An 18,055-nucleotide genomic window follows, 5' to 3' on the forward strand; every position below is an offset into this window, starting at 1 on the left:
ATAAAAGCTACCTTCAAACTCATAAATTGTTTCTTTCTAGAATCATCCATGAAGAGTGAATCCACACATACAGGGAGACTATACACACTATAAATAAGAATTTTTGGTGAAGCCATCCTCCAGTAAAAACACACCAAGAATTACAATGCTAATCTGATAGTGTGGTTATTTCCATATTTACAACTCTATGTGTTTGTCTGTTCTAAGACAGGATCTCACTCATTAGCCTCAGCTGGCCTGGAACTTGATATGTAGCCCAGGGCCTCAAACCCAGTGATCTGCCTGCCTCAGCCTCCCAAATGCTGGGATTAAAGGTGGGCACCAATACCTGGCCTATAGCTTCACATTTTCAGTCACCTGTTAATAACACAAGGTGAAGTTTATCCTGGATCTTATTATCTCCTATATACTTATATATCACATATAATTTCATAAGTCAAGAGATACTGAATTACAAAGCTCTTTATCTCCCAGAGAGCTCAATACCACATCTTCTCATCCAGATCAAGGCTTCAGAATGCCCATCAGAAGCCCAGCAAAAGATGACACTATATGCTTGTGAGCTTCCTGCTTGTGGAGCCTATGCAAACCTCACCTGGGAGTTCTGTTGCAGAGTATAGGTTATCTGGAACAATGACAGGTGAGTTCTTAGCAGGTACTAAGCTGTCATCATCTTCCTGCACAAATGACAGAGCCAAACAAGGCCTTTTTCCTTAGTGTCTGCCATGCTCTTAAAAAAGTGACTACCCCTATCATTTTAGAGCTAACAGTCCATCAAGTCAGAAGCCAAAAGATGATGGATGGACACACTATGTACCAATATACATGATCCAGATTCAGGGGAAATGCAGGCATGACAAATCATTCTGGGCAAATCTGGCTGGTAAGCCCTAAACTGATAAGGGAGGGCAGGGTAGCCATGTGATGTTTGAGGCAAGGGCTAGACAACAGGGAAGTCTTGGAGCCAGGAAGGGAAGAGAGGATGAGGCTGCAGTTGGTATGAGGGTGGCACCAATCATTTGGTAGAGATGGAAATAGTACCGGATTTGCAGGTTACACGGAACTGTAAGTCAGGCCTGGAAGCAAGGGATGGATGAAATGTACCTTGTCACGTGGCAGAATTCTACTGAGATCCTCTCTGTCATGTACCACTCCCGTGGAAACATCCGTCCATACTTCTCCTCATAGTCCACAAGCTGGCGCTTCACCCAGGCATAACGTCTGTCAATTTTGTCCAGCCAGGCAACCTCATGAAGGAGGAACAGAAATACTCAGTGCTCAGAAGTAGTAGTAATAAGCAAAAGCTAGGACCCAAGAGAAAAAGACAACCAACCTCCATGATTCTCCCACTTAAAAGAGTCTACACCATGTTATTTACTTGAACTGAATTTAGTTCTCTACCTAGGGTCCATGGTTGGGCAGCAGGCATCTGTATATTTCCTAAAACTGTATGTAAAGTGTTACCCACAAGTGCATTCTTTTATTAATTTCTCCAAACGATCTGTGACTCAAAATAGTGAAGATCCACTAACCTGCAAAGTCAACCTGGGGATCTGTGGTTTAGTGCACAATACTATCAAATAGTTAATTGTACTAATAAAGTATAAGTCAGGAGCTTGGCAAAAGTTTCTTTTTCAATAAAATTAAAATGTTTCATCTGGCCAATACTTACATCTTGGTTTTCTTGAAAAAGTACTAGATACTCTGATAGATGCTGTTTAATAAACTTTTTGATGATTTCCTGTTTGATTCTGGGGTCCAAAATATTAGCCACCAGGCATGCATCCCTCAGGACATTGCTGGGTCCTCCTGGCCTCTGGTGAAACAAACAGCATATACCAGTTAAATGGTAGACGCACCTATACATCTCCTGGCCTATGACAGCTGCTTCTCACTCGTCTCCCACTGTTATTACTCCTCGGACACCCAGTCTTGCTGCAGTAGATTGGTATCTTAGTTACCGGTCTTCAAGAAAAGAACATTAAGCTAGTCTTGCTGTAACCAACCTAAAAACTAGCCTGAGATTCAACAATGAGACATTCAAGAAAATAGAGCCAGCAAAGATCACAGGAAATTTTATTTTCTGGGTATCAAAACTGCAAGTGACCTAAAAAGCCAGAATGACAACAGAGATTCTATTGAAGGGGCCCAAAAGTCATTGTCACTCACATGTGCCATTTTTCCTGGGTCCAAACTTCCTAGGATCCCTGCTGCATTGTTTGCTTATTTGCCAAATGGTCTGTCTACCTGCTTGCCTGCTTTGAAACAAGGCCTTGATATGTAGCCCAGGTTAGCCTCAAACTCAGAGTCTTCCTCCTTCAGCAGCCCCCCAAGTGCTGGGATCACGACCGTGCCCTACCATGACCAACTGTTGTTCCCTGTTCTTAAAGAGCGGTATTTGTGGCAATGGGTGTGTGTGTGGTGTGTTAAAAACCCACACCAAATCCTAAACCACCAGACTCATTTCACTGATGGTCAATCACCCAGACAGACCGCCAAAGGAATAACACCACGACACTGGTACCCTGACCTGAAGAGTGGGAAGTGGAGAGGGGCTGTAAAGACACACCAGCTAAGAAGGGCCTTGTTTACTACCAGTGCAACTGGATCTCACTGACCTGCTGGTGCATCACTGAATACATGTGTTGACCAGGGTCCCTATGGTACAAAGAACCCTTAGAAGATCTTGGGTTAGCTACACAGCCTAGTGGCTTAGGAGGAGTTACTCAAACTCACCTGAAAAGCGATGGCTTTCCTGATTGTTTATTTTTGTCAATTCTGCCCATATCAATTGATGTTCAGAGATCACACAAGGTGTCTGAGACCAAACTGTTATATGTGACCTGCTCTATTCTGAATGGCTATTCTGCTGCCTGCTTGACACACTGAATAACTCTGGCTTCAGGATGAAAATGCTTGCGCTCACTGAAAAGTCATGGAGGCCAAAACTTGTAAGTTCAAAGCCTCAAATTTTCTCATTTACAAAAAAATTTACTAGATTATATTGGTGTCTTAGTTACTTTTCTATTGCTGTAAGAGACACATACCATAACCAAGGCAACTTATAGAAGAAAGAGTTTATTGGTGCTCATGGTTCCAGCATGGCAGCAAGCAGGCAGGAGGGCACTGGAGCAGTGGTTGAGACTTTACATCCTTGTTCAAAAATAGGAGACAGAAAGAGAGCCAGGAATGGCGCTGGCTTTTGAAACCACAAAACCCTTGCCCAGTGGGCACACCTCCTCCAACAAGGCCACACCTTCTAATCCTTCAAAACACTTCCACCAACTGGGTACCAGTATTCAAACACATGAGCCAATGAGGGCCATTCTCATTTGGATACTTCATTTTACAATTTTAATTATTTTTTTCTTCAGACATGATATTTCCTGTGTAGCCCAGACTGGCCTAGAACTTACTATGTAGTCCAAGCTAACTCATGATCCTCCTGCCTCAATTCTGGCTAGGGTGATAGGCATACCCACTAATTGATACTTTAAAAAACTGTTTTGGTTCCAATTTGCAAAACAGGATTAGTAACACAAGGCCTTTTAGAAAAATCAATAGTCTTTTACAAAGAGGGAAAACCTCTTAACAATATCTCATTAAGTAACAGCCAGAAAAGGAAGTCAGGTTGTTAAACCCTTTTAACGTCATATGCCCACTGGGACCTGGGAGAAAAGGCAGAAAGTAGGCCATGATTAGAGGATAGGCAAATAGTACCGATAGCCTTCACCCACATCCTTCTGAAACGCTGTGCAAAGGGATAGGGCAGAGAACACAGGAAAGCAGTTGCCTAGGAAGACTGCTGTTTACAACTAGCCACTAGTCTTTAAAAGCAGCCACTAGCCAGGCAATCCCTTTTCGCTTCTGAGAACTTCATTTTCCTCAGAGGGCCAACAGGAACAATGGCTTTCCTGAGTTACATCAGGTGACTAAAAAATGCAGTTCTCGAAGCAAAGTACTTCACCAATGAATATCAAATTCCTGGCAGTCAGCTGAAAAACACCAAGGCATTAAGGTTAGGAGCTGGTCGCCTACAGAAAGCAATCTGTCAAAGCCAGGGCTGCCATCCCCACCTACTTCCTAATACAGAGTACAAAGGAAAAGTGATTAAAATATTTCCAGTTATTGAATTAGAGAGCAAATGCAGGAAATGCTCCTTGGCTCATGAGTGAATGTATATCCATCCCCATCTCCACCCACAGGGCCAGGTGAGGAATGCTGCTGGCCCTGTGCTCGGCTTCACTTCTGCCTTCAGCAACGCTTTCTCTTGAAATAGCACAAATAATACAGAAAACAAGCTTCTGCGGGCTCTGCCTTCTCCGACACATGCAAAGCATTAAGATGACATCTGCTTCAATGTGAAGGACAGAGCGAATAGCAGTTTACCGGCACAATGACAGCCAAGGGAGGGAAGCCTGTGTGAGACATGCACCCAACAGCTCCCAAGCGAAAGCGAAGGCCTTGCAGACACAACAGAGACATCTCCACCACCAGCGAGCTTAAGGATCCCAGAGAAGAGGATTCCCACCATTATAAAATCCAGTCTCTGAACTATGCCCTGAGTTACATAAGCTCCTAGACATGCCTCCCCGTTGTCTTTTCACCAAACCAAAACCAGTGTTATGTAACAATCCTAAAAAACATTGTGGTTTGAAGATTTTTCTTTTAAACACTGCTATGAGAAAAAAAAAGTGAGTTTATAGGGCAGACAAAATGCAAGATTTGACATACATTAAATTAAACCAAATGAATCCTCAATTTTTATCCCCAGAGGGAGGGTCTCATGTAGACCAGGCTCGTTTCAAACTCAGTATACAGGCCGAGATGAACTTGAACTTCTGATTCTCTTGCCTCCCCCTGTCTAGGGCTTAGATTACAGACAAGCATCAACACATCCAATTTATGTGGGGCTAGTGATCAAACTCAGGCCTCATACATGCTTAGGTAGGTACTCTGTCAACCGAATCACACTCCTGGCCCAAGTCCTCTTTCTGAGGCTGGAAGGACACAGATAGACAACCAGCATTGCATTGTGACACTTAAAACAGAGCCTAGTCAGAGTCGGTAGACAATTAGCCTGTGCCACTCAACACTTCTGGAGAGATACAACATAAATTACCACTCACGTATCTCATACTCACTGAATGGAGTATGAGGACAGTGATAATACCTAAAGATTGGAGGGAAAATACAAACCAGTACCTTGGTACCCTGCGAAGGAAACGCCTCTTCAAAATCAGCCAGGATCTGCTGTCCTAACTCGGTTTGTGCAGCCTTCACCCTGGGAGGAAAGGGACTGCATTAATGAGTGGCACCATTTTCAAATGGATCCACAGGGTCAGGAACTGTTGAAGTCTTTAGCACTGTGCAGATGATCACCCAAGAAGAAAAAGAGATGTACAGCTAGGTAAGAGAGGTCACACAGAAGCAGGGCTATGACTTGAATGCAGGCATCTCAGGATGGATTGTCTTATTGTTTTTTGTTTGTTTATTTTCAGTGATAAAGATTACTGAACCTGTGGCCTTGGGCATGAGAGGCAAATGCTCTGCCAATGAGATATACTCTCAGCCCTTCAGTGACAGTTCTAGGTCACCCTTACCTAATGTGAAGTTATATATGTTGACCTTTTCAAAATTTCATTTGGGGGTGGTTACACTGCAGGGAAATATTATGTAACAGCACCCTGATCAAACACAAATCTGTTGGATTACTGAAATAATTGTTTCCCATTCTATGGGGTACAGAGCTGGAAGAGTGGTTCAGACTGTTTCAGGGTGGTTTTATATTTGCTTTTTAGATTATTTTAATTCAGAAAAAAATTAAAACAAGTAACAAAAAGAATGTTCTTTAAGGAAAAAGAAAAAAGAGCCAGATAATCAATGAACTATTTTTTAAGACTGAAAGGCATTATTTGTAATCCCAGCACTGAAAAAGTAGAGGCAGGAGGGTCACAAGTTCAAAGCCAGACTGAGATGCATTTCAAGATCTTGTCTCACAAAGCAAAACAAGACAAGACAGGCAAAACAAATCATGGACACTGGATGAAGATTTAGCTTCAAGAGAATGTGAATGAAAGACTCGACTGTAAGGAAAAACATGGAGAAGGACAGCAGGGTGGGTGGGCTTGTTCTTAATGGCATCTGCAGGAATATGAGGTGCTCAAGAAATGTTCAGCTTGACTGAAAGAGGAGAGAGGAGAAGCAGCTAGGATGAATCAGGAAGTGTACATCAGCAAGCACTGCATTTATGTCCTCCTTGTCCCTGTCAGTGGCCTCTGCTGGTGACACCTGGCTTTTCCCAGTCAGGAACAGAGCTAGTTAGCTAGGCTCCTGGGCAGCTGGTGGACTTCCCCAAGCCTGACGTCAAGACTTGCTTTGCCAAAAGCATCATGAAGCAGCCTGCCTCCTTTCTTGGACTCCACCCTGCAACTTCTGGATTGATTTTATAAAGTTTCTAGAAATAGTGAATAACCTAAAACCACAATTTCTTTGGCTACTGATGAGAACCTGGCAAGTGCTTTAGATTTTTTTTTTAAGACAGCATAGGCATGACCCAGAACACTCAGTTTCTTCCTGTGGCATAGTTATATTCATGCCTGATTCCAAATACTTTCCAGGGTTTTTCCACTGTCTTCAAATGTTCCAAACCATTCCTACAGGTAAATTTATATTCTTTTAAGTTTGTGTTCAAGATATGACTATGATGTAATCCACCCCACCCCCACCAGGAGTTGCCCAAGAGACATCTGGAAACTTCCCAAGTGTAAAGTCTGATGTGAGAGAAAAGAATGTTCTTTCATAAAATTGTCCCTTAGAGCATCTTACCACTCCCCAGAGTGAGCCAGCAAGCAGTTTGCTGTGGGACCAGGTCACAAGGCAGAGATCCAGATGTTCACACCCCTCTGTTCTGACCCTCTTCTTGGAAACACAAAGACAACACCAGTTTTTTCCTGAACCATGGGACAAAGCATGTAGGTGAGGCCCACCCCTGACCAGAGGTATGCATGGTCAGGGCCACTGACCCCTCAATGAAGCTGCTGGGCTCAGTTCTGCCTCTGTTACCTCTGAGCTACTCTATTACCATTATCAACCTCTATGTTCTTGCCGATTCTAACAATTATGGTGTCTGGAAAGACAACCAAAGTATATGATAGGTCTTGGCACTGGAGTATTAAAGAAAGGGAATTACCAGGCTCCCATTTGTAATGTTCAAAGTCATCTTTGAAACCAGATAGACTTAGCTGTGCCACTAATAAGCTGCACGTAATAAGTTACTTCCTCTATGTGGGCCACAACTAAGAACCATTGTGAAAGGGGCTAGAGAGATGGTTCAGCAGTTAAGAACACTGTTGCTCTTCCAAAGGACCAAAGTTGGTTCCTAGAACCCATACTAGGTGACTCACAACCATTTGTAACTACAATTCCAGGGAATTCAACATCCGGGCTCTGAGGGCACTCATAGATACACATAAAGGAGGGAGGGAAGGAGGGAGGGAAGGAGGGAGGGAAGGAGAAGGGAGGGAGGGAGGATAGAGATCTGTGCTAAAGGACTTCAATGTGTTTCCAGTACTGATTATTTCTCAACACCCAGCTTACAGGGTTTTTTTGTTTTGTTTTGTTTTGTTTTGGGGTTTTTTTGGTTTTGTTTTGTTTTTTCAAGACAGGGTTTCTCTGTATTGTTTTGGGCCAATAGTACTCACCTTTATAAGTGGTGGCAGGAGGGAGTCATAATTAATATGAGAGCAAAAAAAAAAATAAGCTTCTACCTAGAATTGTTTGCAGCAGTGGTTGCCTCCCAGTGACTGATACAAAAGAGCAGCTATTCCCTGGGAGACAGTACTGACAAAGATAAATCACATCCACAGGCATTCTCTGGTGAGATGTGAGCCACAGCTTCTATAATAATGGTTACAGCTTATGAACTATTTCCCCAAAGGCTCCTATGTTGAGAGCTTGGTCTTCGGGCAGTGCTACTGAGAGGTGACTGGACCACAAGGACGGACTTCATCAATGGACTAATCCGCTGACAGATTCGTCATTTGATGGGGTTATTGGGAAATGATGGAACAAGGAAATGGGGCATGGTTTGAAGAAGTAGATCACTGGTTGGTATGGGCAGTGCCCTAAAAGGAGAGAGAGAGAGAGAGAGAGAGAGAGAGAGAGAGAGAGAGAGAGAGAGAGAGAGAGAGAGAGAGAGGATTGAACTGGGTTTCCAGGCTTAGTAACAGGCATCTTGACCCACTGAGCCATCTTACTGGCTCACACAGAAGGTGTATCTTGGCCTCAGATCCTTGCTCTATGTTTCCTGGCCTCATGTCTGCCCGAGGTGGGCCACTCTGCTCTGCCGTGTGCTCCCTACACAGTGACTATGGATTAAAACCATGAACCAAAATAAGCTTTACATTTTTTTTTGAGACAGGGTCTCACTAAGTAGCTTTTGCTGGTCTGTAACTTGCTATGTAGATCAGGCTGGCCTCTAACTTAAAGAGCTCTACCTGCCTCTGCCTCCAGAGTGCTGGCTGGGACTAAAGGCGTGCATCACTAGCTCAGCAACCATGACCTCTTTTAAGTTTTTTTTTCTTTGTTATTTCCTCACAGTAACAGAAACTAATGCAATAAATCAAACTGTCTAAACAGGATCCTAGAAATAAGTTGATGGACTTATCATCAGCCTACCAACTAATGTGGAGCAGGAAGGGTTAAAAGTTCCTTCCAGCAGCTGAGTGTAGTGTTGCAAGCCTTTACTCCCAGCACTCAGGAGGCAGAGGTAGGTGGATCTCTGTGAGTTCCAAGATAGCCAGGGCTCTATAGAGAGACTATGTCTCAAACACAAACAAAAAAGTTCTTCCTGGCACCCAAGTAAATTTAGTCTGTTATGTGATAGCTACCTGAAGTTGGTTACTACTAGGGAATGAAACATCCTGTTGTCTAGAAAAAAAATTCATTCATGCCCCATGACCACAGGGTTGTTTAAAGGTGCCCATCTCTAAATATAACATCACTCATAAGAAGTGGCGGCAGAAGGACAGAAAGTAGGAACTAGAGTTTTATAGAAAAATACCAGGACATATTCATTATGTTGAGCCAATCCAAAGAAAATATCTTCCACTGCTCTGAAATAAGTGTACTGACCCCCCCACATAATGCCTTTACTGAATGGAAGGGTTAGTCAAATACTGTAACGAAATAGGTGCTACCAAGAATCTTAACCTAGAGTTTCAGGGCCTTGGCAGGAGGCTCTGAGATCATGGAATGTGGCCCTCATAGCTCAATCTGAGGTGGCACAGACAGAACTTGTCAAGTAGCTAATCAGACCTCTCCATTCTTTTTTCTCTTACCACAGCATGTGACTTCCCAACCTGCCAGTACTCTCTCACATGCAGGAGGTTAGACATAGGTGGGAGGGGTGGGGGATTTAAAGGTTCCAAGGCTTTGCTTTGTTTTTTTAAAGAACTGCAAGAATCTCTCATTCTTTCTTGGAAATACTGACTGACTGGAAGCATTTGCTCTCATGGATATGCTTAATCCAACAGGATTTGAAATGTAAAGATACTAAAGAAAAAAATCTTTCCTTCAATGCTACATTAAATATTTAGGCACTTGCCAGAAGGGTAGTTGAAAGAAATAGCAAATCAAGGCCCATGAACTTCATATTTCAAATGTATAGGCAAAGACTTGAGAATGCAACCTTGCGTAAGACTTGTGCGATTTATAGATAGCAAGGCATTACACTGGGCAATGCACATGGTAACTCTCAGCTTTCTTTCCTCCCCCGAAAGAAAACAGCTATTTCTATTATTTCCAGATGGTTCTACCATCACTATATAAACATAAGGGAGGACAGTTCACCAGAAATGATGCTAAAAATAGGAAGTCTGGACTTTGCTCAAAATTTTAGCACCTCTTTGAAAACTGACGGCAGTGGAGCACTGCACAAGCAGCTCTCACATATCCTTTCAGAGCTGCAGAGTAGGACTTGCTGCACTAACAGAAGTATCGCACACACAGGTTATACTAAGAGCAAGTTCAGCCAGCAGTGACACATGTTTGCAGGGCTGACAGATATAGTGGGATATAGGGCTCCTTCCTTCCCTCCCTCTCTTTAAAACATGGTTCTCAAACTATGTGGCGAGATCCCTTGGGGGTTGTCGGACAAGACCACTGGAAAACACAGATATCTACATTACAATTTATAACAGCAGCAAAATTACAGTTATGAAGTAGCAAGGAATTTTATGGGTGGGGTCACCACAATATGAAGAACTGTATTAAAGGGTTGTAGCATTAGGAAGGTTGAAAACCACTGCTTTAAGAGAATGCCACTCTAGCAGCACTCACTAAGTCTCAAATTTATAAAACTATAACTTTGAGAAATTAAAGAGTTATTTGGTTTATTATTATATGTGTATGGATGCTTTTCCTTTCTTTCTCCGTCTCTCTCTCTGTCTCTCTCTGTCTCTCTGTCTCTCTCTGTCTCTGTCTCTGTCTCTCTCTGTCTCTCTGTCTCTCTCTGTCTCTCTGTCTCTCTCTCTGTTTCTCCCAAGTGTCTCTGCACCAAATGCATGTTTGGTCTCCTCAGAGGTTGTAAGGTGCCATGTGGGTGCTGGGAATCGAACCTAGGTCTTCTGCAAGAGCAACAAATGTTCTTAATCACTGAGCCAACTTTCTAGCCTGAAAATTTTTTTTCAAAGCAAATAGCAGGACACTAGTGCTACACACCTTTAATTCCAGCACTCAGGAAGCAGAGACAGGTGGATCTCTGAGTTCGAGGCCAGCCTGGTCTACAGAATCAGTTCCAGGGCAGCAAGGACTATTACACAGAGAAACCCTGCCTAGAAATACAAAAAAAAAAAAAAAAAAGCAATGGAATTGTCTCAAACTAAAGAGAGCTTGTGTAAGGCAAAGGGAGCAATCCACAAAATTAAAAGACAGCCTATGAATCAGGAGAAAAATATTAGGAACTATATAGCTCACTAAGGTTAGCATCCAAAATACATAAAGAGCTTGGATACAACAAAATAAAAACAACAAATGAGGCCAGGGATATATTTGGTTGGTGGAGCACTTGACTAGCCAGTCACTCCTGGGGCCAGGCTCCAATACTTCCTAGCCAGGCATGGGAGCATGGCTGTAGTCACAGCACTCAGAAAGTGCTGGCAGGAGGACCAGAGATTTAAGATTATATTCAGTTACATGGGAATATCCTGTCTAAAATAAGACCCTGTCTAAAATAAGAAAGGGGAGGGGAAGGAAAGAAAAAGAGAGGGGAGGAAGGAGAGAGGAAAGAAAAGGAAAGGAAAGGAGAGGTCAGCCTAGTCTACAAAGTGAGTTCCTGGCTAGACTACAGAGAGAGACCCTTTCTCAAAAAAACAAAAACAAAACAAAACCAACAAAAACAAAAAACCAAACAAATAAATAAGTAAATAAATAAAAAATAAAACCGATGAGGAGCTTGGGAGACAGCTCAGTGGTTGAGAGCACTTGTTGCTCAATCATGATACCGAGTTCAGACTCCAGCACCCATGCTGGGTGGTTCACAAGCACCATTAATTCCAGTTCCAAAGTATCCAACAATTACCCACATATGCATGTGCACATACACTCACACAGACATACACACATACAAATAAATTTAAACCAAGCCTCACTGAGATAGTGAATTCCTGACCCTCCCATCTCTGCCTCCAAACCTGAGATTACAGGTCACCAGGATGGCCTAATCCCAAATGCAGAAATGGTGAGCATTGGTGAGAGTGTGGGATGAGAACACTTGGATGCCACTGGCAGAGATAATAAGTGGTGAGGCTATTATGGAAAATGGTATGAAGTCCTCAAAAACTCCCAAAAGAATCTACATAGGGTATATACCCAAAGGAGATGAAATCTGCACTCTTGACAGATAGCTGCCCTGCCCTACTCACAGCAGTAAGTTTGCAACAGCCAAGATACAGAAGCAAACATTTCTTTTGATGGACAAATATGGGTTAAAGAACCATGGCACATATATGCAGTGAGATTTTATATTCAGCTTTTAAAAAGAAGAAGCTGACATCTGCAATAATATAGATAAACCTGGAGAGTTAGAGTAAATGAAATAAGCCAGACACAGAAAGATACATATGCTGTGATCTCCCTTAGGTGCAGACTCTTAAAATCTAAAGTCTAATGCAGCTGCTTTCTATATCTATTGGCCTGCACTGCCATATTACTCTAACTTTGGATTAGAAAATTTGGGGGGGGTGATAGGGCTGGGGCTGTAGCCCAGTGGAAGAACATGTGCTTAGCATCCGCAGGGCCTAGGCTGCAGAAGGGACACAGTACATGTATACTAGGTAGATGACAGAAAGAATAAAAGAATGACAGCAGATCACTCTGAGTCACCTCAAGACTAGAGAAGGTTGTGCTACCTTCCTGCCCCTCCCTACCCACTGAGAGCTAGCCTGCCTTCCCCACCCACAGGTCCTTCTTTTCTAAGCTTGTGGACATTCTTGGCTGTTCACATTCCCAGTCTGATATGGCAACCAGCCACCTCTAAGTGTAAAGGGTTAGGAAGGACGAGGGGAAGGGTGGTGATTTCCCTAGCACTTTGCCAAACCTATTCCGACATTCCTTAACAATCCCTGGACGTCTCCACTGCGCGACGGTATACCTAGCACATGCAGCAACCTCCCCTTCCTGGCTCATATTCCTAGAAATTATGAAAAGATTTATATAGAAGTCAAAAGACAAGCAAGAAAGGGGTTGATAGACTAAATAGTCTATGGGTTTCCTGATATAACAAGACTAAAGAAGAAAATCAAAGTCTAAGAGTGTCTCAAAAATGAAAAGACAGAGGCTAGAGAAATGGCTCAGCAGTTAAGAGCACTTTGTCACTATTGTAGAGAACCTGGGTTCAGTTCCCAATACCCACATGATGGCTCACAACTACCTATAACTAATTCCAGGGGATTCAAAGCCTTCTTCTGACCAACACAGGTACCAGGCACACACATGGTGCACGGCACATAGATGAAAGCAAAATACTCACACACATAAAATGAAAAAAAAATCTAAAACCAGAGAAAATATAAAGACAAGAAGTGGTAGATACCAGGAACAGTAGAGAGTTCTGAAGGTAACCTCTAGAAGTATCTATTTGGCTCAAATCACAGTAATGTGGACTCCAGGAGCCATGTCTGTATCCTTATTCTAAATGCTCAGTCAGACACAGATTTGGCCCCTTGAGTCTGTAAGTCTCAGCAGTGGCCCAGGGGTTAAAATATTTAAGAAGATCAGGCCTCTGGCCTCTGATCTGCCTGCTCCTGCAGGGCTGGCCCCAGTAACCTTAGAGAGTTATGCTCCCTTAAGCAGAGCATTCCACATCTCCCTAATAGCAGATGGCAGTGATTTCTGATCAGATATCAGGAACATAAAAAAGGCTGAGCAGTGGTAGGTGGTGCACACCTTTAACCCCAGCAGTCAGGAGGCAGAGGCAGGCAGATCTCTAAGTTCGAGGCCAGCCTGGTCTACAGAGTTCCAGGACAGTGAGGGCTACACATAGAAAACCTGTCTCAAAAAACCAACCAACCAACCAACCAACAAATAAATAAATAAACAAGATTTTTAAATTCCACCAAAAATACAAACTTTTAGCTGAGTTCAGTTGAGAATCACCAAACATCTGAAGAGTGCTACTACCAAGGCAGTCAACAAACTGAAGATCTTATACTACAGGACAGAGAGACACACAGCAACTTAGAGCCTACAGAGACTTAAGAGTTTTGAATCTCTGAGAGATTTCAAAGGATATTATTATGCCCTTGAGGAAAGAATCATCTAGGTAGTCTTGAAATTAAAAAGTGTATTGTTAAATAAAACATTTACCAGAATGGGCACCAGTGAAGAACGAGGTAAAAGAGGAAGACAGAGCCAATGATTAAGGAAGCAGCCCTAAAGGAGGAGGTAGAGAATTAGAAAGAAGCAGTGTGCAGCAGATTACAAGTTACAATAGTCATGTAGTAGGAGTTCCACAAAGAGAGAACAGAGGAAACAAATCACAAAGATTACTCCAAGAAAGAAATAAAAGAAAACAATTTATTTGAACTTAAGAAATTTGAGTTAGGCATGGTGGCTCACACCTTTAACCCCAGCACTAGGCAGAGGCAGGTGGATCTCTGAGTTCAAGTCCAGCTTGGTCTACACAGCGAGTTTCAGAGTGAGGACATCTTACCTTTCAGAAAGTTGTCGGATCTGTGGGATTCCCATGTATTTGTGAAAGTGCTCCAGAACATTCATTACGCCCTGAAGGAGATTAGCAACTTCTCCGTACTGTCTGCGCCTGGTCATGGCTCTGCAAGGACAGAAACGGAGAACTAGAAACCAAACACTAAAGACACATATAGAGGTATGGGATGACTTGAATAGCTCTGAAACAGGAAGCAGCCAGATTTAATAAAACTTCCCAAGTGCTGATTATGTATGGTGCTGAGCACTGGGGAAGGAAAAACATAAGGATTTATCTTCAACTCTCCAGGTGACATTGTTCAATAACCTAATAGCAAGGAAGGTAAATTAAGTTCTAAATAGAATGTAAGTTACAAGCCACGGGGCACAAAAGAATGTGTGTGCTGGATACTCATTGGGTGGCAGGAGGGACTATGGGCAGACTAAGGGTTTGGGTTGGCACTGAATGAGGAGCACAATTTTAAGGGAATATTGTATAAAATGTCACTGAGGATTGTGGCACACAAGAGAACCAAACCATTTTTCTAGATTACAAAAGGGGTGACTGTTTGTGATTTCAAGTTAGCTGCAATCTGTAGTTTTAATCCAATGATAAATGACTGCATCAAAGATGTTGACCTGCCCCACCGCTAAGGGTAACATGAAGCTTAAGTAAAAGATGCTGGTAAAATCAACAGTTATATGTGGCAACAAAGTACAAATTATTAGGTCTAAATTTTTCTCTGAGGTTTGCTTCCACATTAAACGTGTGACTTCCATTACAAGACATTTCAAGGAAAGGTCAAGTTCACTGACACCTCTACCTGCTCATACAAAATGCTTGGTGGGAAGGAAGGCAATGAGCCAGGAAGCCCGTTACCCATGGTAGGCCCACTGGAGGCTAGGAATGATATAGCCCTTCCTCCTTCTTTCTGGGCATCCTCCATTCCTGCCACATCTGCATTTCTGTGGAAGTTGGTCTGTCTGCATGTGAAATTCCATTATGACTAGGGTGGGGGAATCTGCCTGAAACTCCCCCACAAACAGGAGCCGGAGTGCTAGAGAAGGAGGCTTTGAATCACTGCTCCGTGGTAAACAACCAGCAACTTCTTTTAATACTGCTTCTAAATGTGCTAAACAGAAAGCTACAATCTTGAAAACATGGGTTTTAGAAAAAAGTGGGTTGAATGATACATCAAAGATTTGTTTACAAATGGTCTCTTTGGTGAGGTGCAATTCAGCCCAAGAGAAGGAGGAGAGCTGCCAAGGCAGAGGCCCCAGGGAGTTACTGAGCTGAATGAATCACTGTCTGACTTAACTGGTCTAGATCTATCACACCAAACGACCCATTTCTCAGGGTCATTTTCATGGGATTTCTGTCACCTCCTCAGGTCACCTGTCCATCATTTTTAAATTATTATTATTAAGGCAGATGTTTGTTTTTTGCAGTGCTGGAGATGGAGCCCAGGGGGTTTTTGGTTTTTGGTTTTGGTTTTTCTGGGACAGGGTTTCTCTGTATTGTTTTGGAGGCTGTCCTGGAACTCATTCTGTAGACCAGGCTGGTCTCAAACTCACAGAGATTCACCTGCCTCTGCCTCCCGAGTGCTGGGATTAAAGGCGTGTGCCACCGATGCCCGGCAGAACCCAGGGTTTTGAGAATATCGAGTGGGCACTCTGCCACTGAGATACATCCCCAGCTCTTTTAGGTTGTTAGGTTGTGAACACCAAAAGTGACTGACCACGTGATCAATGTTCCAAAAGTGGGGCAGGATAGTGAGGCTGGCTTGGCTGGGAAGTGAGTAACTGCATGAAGCTACTTTCCTTCTATGGAGCACTTCCCTTGGGCCCCCTGAGAAAGTTCACACTGCTTACTTACTCCAGGGAATCAACCCCACCAGCCAGCATGTGCAGGTGGTTCAGTGTCGTGATTGAGGTGGTCAGGTGGCGCTTGGCATGGTCTAACTGCTTAATATCTCGGGTGATTTCCTTCACCTAAATGTTGAAAACAACAGGAAAAAAGGGGAGAAGGGTAAGAAAGCTGTAAACACACCTTCAAGTCACTCTACAAGAAAATCATACACATAAAATTATTTAAAACAACCTCACGTTAGCCCCTAGAAAAAATAAAAATATCCTCACAATATAAAACTAAAATAATTTACAATTATTTCCTCTTTTGTTTGTTTCTTTCTCTCTTTTAAAGATATATTTTTGGGCTGGGTGTGGTGATACATGCATGCCTTTAATCCCAGTTACTTACAAGGCAGTTGTAGGCAGAGCTCTGTGAGTTCTAGGCCAGCCTGTTCTACATAAGTGAGCTTCAGGGCAGCCAGGGCTAGGTACAGAGACCCTGTCTTTAAGGGGGACAAAGGCAAAATATAAAAAGATTTATTTTTCTTGTTTTATGTATATATGTGCATACTGGAGCCCACAGAGGCCAGAAGAGGGCACTGGGTCCCTGGAGCTAGAGTTAAGACGGTTGTGAGCAGCCTGATGTGGGTGCTGGAAATCAAACTAGGCCCCTTGTAAGAACAGCAAGTGTTCTTAACGCTGAGCTATCTCTCCAGTCTTCAGCTTCTTTGTTTTTATTGATACAGGGTCTTGCTATGTAGCACTGGCTGTCCTTGAACCCGTTATGTAAGCCAGGCTGGCCTTAAAGGTTGGTGGCAATCTTCCTGCCTCTGCTTCCCAAGCCCTGGGATTATAGGGTGTACCACTGTATCCAGCTCTGTCCCTTTGGTCTGTATCTACCACATGTAAATGACCCCTTTCTTAAAGTCATTCTTTTGGGCTGGGTGTGGTGGCACATGCCTATAATCCTATCTATCACGGAAAGGCTGAGCCATGATGATCACAAGTTCATACACAGCCTGGGCTACACACTGAATTTAAGGCCAGTTTGGATTACCTAACAAAACCTATGTCAAATGTTTGTTTAATTTTTGTTTTTAAATTTGGGATCTCTTCAGATTTCACAGCTAGGGTCATAAAACCCTTAAGAGAAAGAAATCTTTATTCTTTGCTCTTGATGGAGCATAGCATTGAGCATAAGGGTAGGGAAGTCATGCCCAGCATAGCCCCCTGCAGTAAGTTGCCTTCTGCCACTACGGGTGCCAGACGCAGCTTGTTGCACTGAGGCAGTCTTTTTGAAGTTATAGTTTATTCCTGATTGCAAGACTAAAAAAAGATAAAAATCCAGTGCTTTTGGAAAGCTTAACGTGTAACCTCCTAAGAGAAGGGCAGCCTGGGGAGCAAAAGCTGCCAGTTGTTCTGGTAGAGCTCAGAGAATAAAGCATAATGTGGGAATACAATGTCTTCCAGTCACTCCCAGCCTCCATTTCACTAACACACAGGTGAAGACTTTCACTAGAGTCTACAATGACCAAGAAACATTCTTGTTTGCGTGCGTATGTATACACATGCCACGGTGTGTGTATATGAAGGCCAAAGGACAACCTGTGAATCTGGTTATCATTTTCCATCTTGTGAGTCCCAGGGATCAAACTCAGGCCCTTAGGCTTGGTGGCAAGCATCTTTACTTACTGAGTCATCTTGCCAGCCCAGGGGAAACCTTTTTAATAGCAACTTGGTTTGCTTTCCCAGGCTTTCTGACGCCTGAAAAGAAAGGAGTTCCATGGATGCCAAGCACAAATATTCTAACCAGTAGATACATACACATTGCAGTGAGGTGAAGAATCCTATAGTGAGTTAAGCTCATGTGACCTGATTGTTAGTTTAACCACTCTAGGTAAACTGGTAAAGACAATTTCTGCTGCATAGCCACAAGCCTTTACTGCACAAGGCCCTGAGTTCTATCACTATCACCACTACAGGAAAAAGAAACTGAGTG

General features: G+C 43.1%; 1 protein-coding gene across 1 annotated transcript in view; it reads right to left on the reverse strand.

The window, feature by feature from the left end:
* Positions 1 to 18,055, reverse strand: part of Vps53 (VPS53 subunit of GARP complex) — a 134,692-nt gene that overhangs the window by 75,282 nt on the left and 41,355 nt on the right. The window contains exons 6-10 of the mRNA XM_005067384.4: positions 16,082 to 16,197; positions 14,213 to 14,332; positions 5,206 to 5,284; positions 1,673 to 1,816; positions 1,105 to 1,247 (exon numbers count right to left, since the gene is read on the reverse strand). Coding sequence (XP_005067441.1) covers positions 1,105 to 1,247; positions 1,673 to 1,816; positions 5,206 to 5,284; positions 14,213 to 14,332; positions 16,082 to 16,197 — 602 coding nt within the window. The remainder of the gene's footprint in view (positions 1 to 1,104; positions 1,248 to 1,672; positions 1,817 to 5,205; positions 5,285 to 14,212; positions 14,333 to 16,081; positions 16,198 to 18,055) is intronic.

The sequence above is a fragment of the Mesocricetus auratus genome, unplaced genomic scaffold, assembly GCF_017639785.1.
Source record: "Mesocricetus auratus isolate SY011 unplaced genomic scaffold, BCM_Maur_2.0 Super-Scaffold_100007, whole genome shotgun sequence".
NCBI classification, from domain to species: Eukaryota; Metazoa; Chordata; class Mammalia; order Rodentia; family Cricetidae; genus Mesocricetus; species Mesocricetus auratus.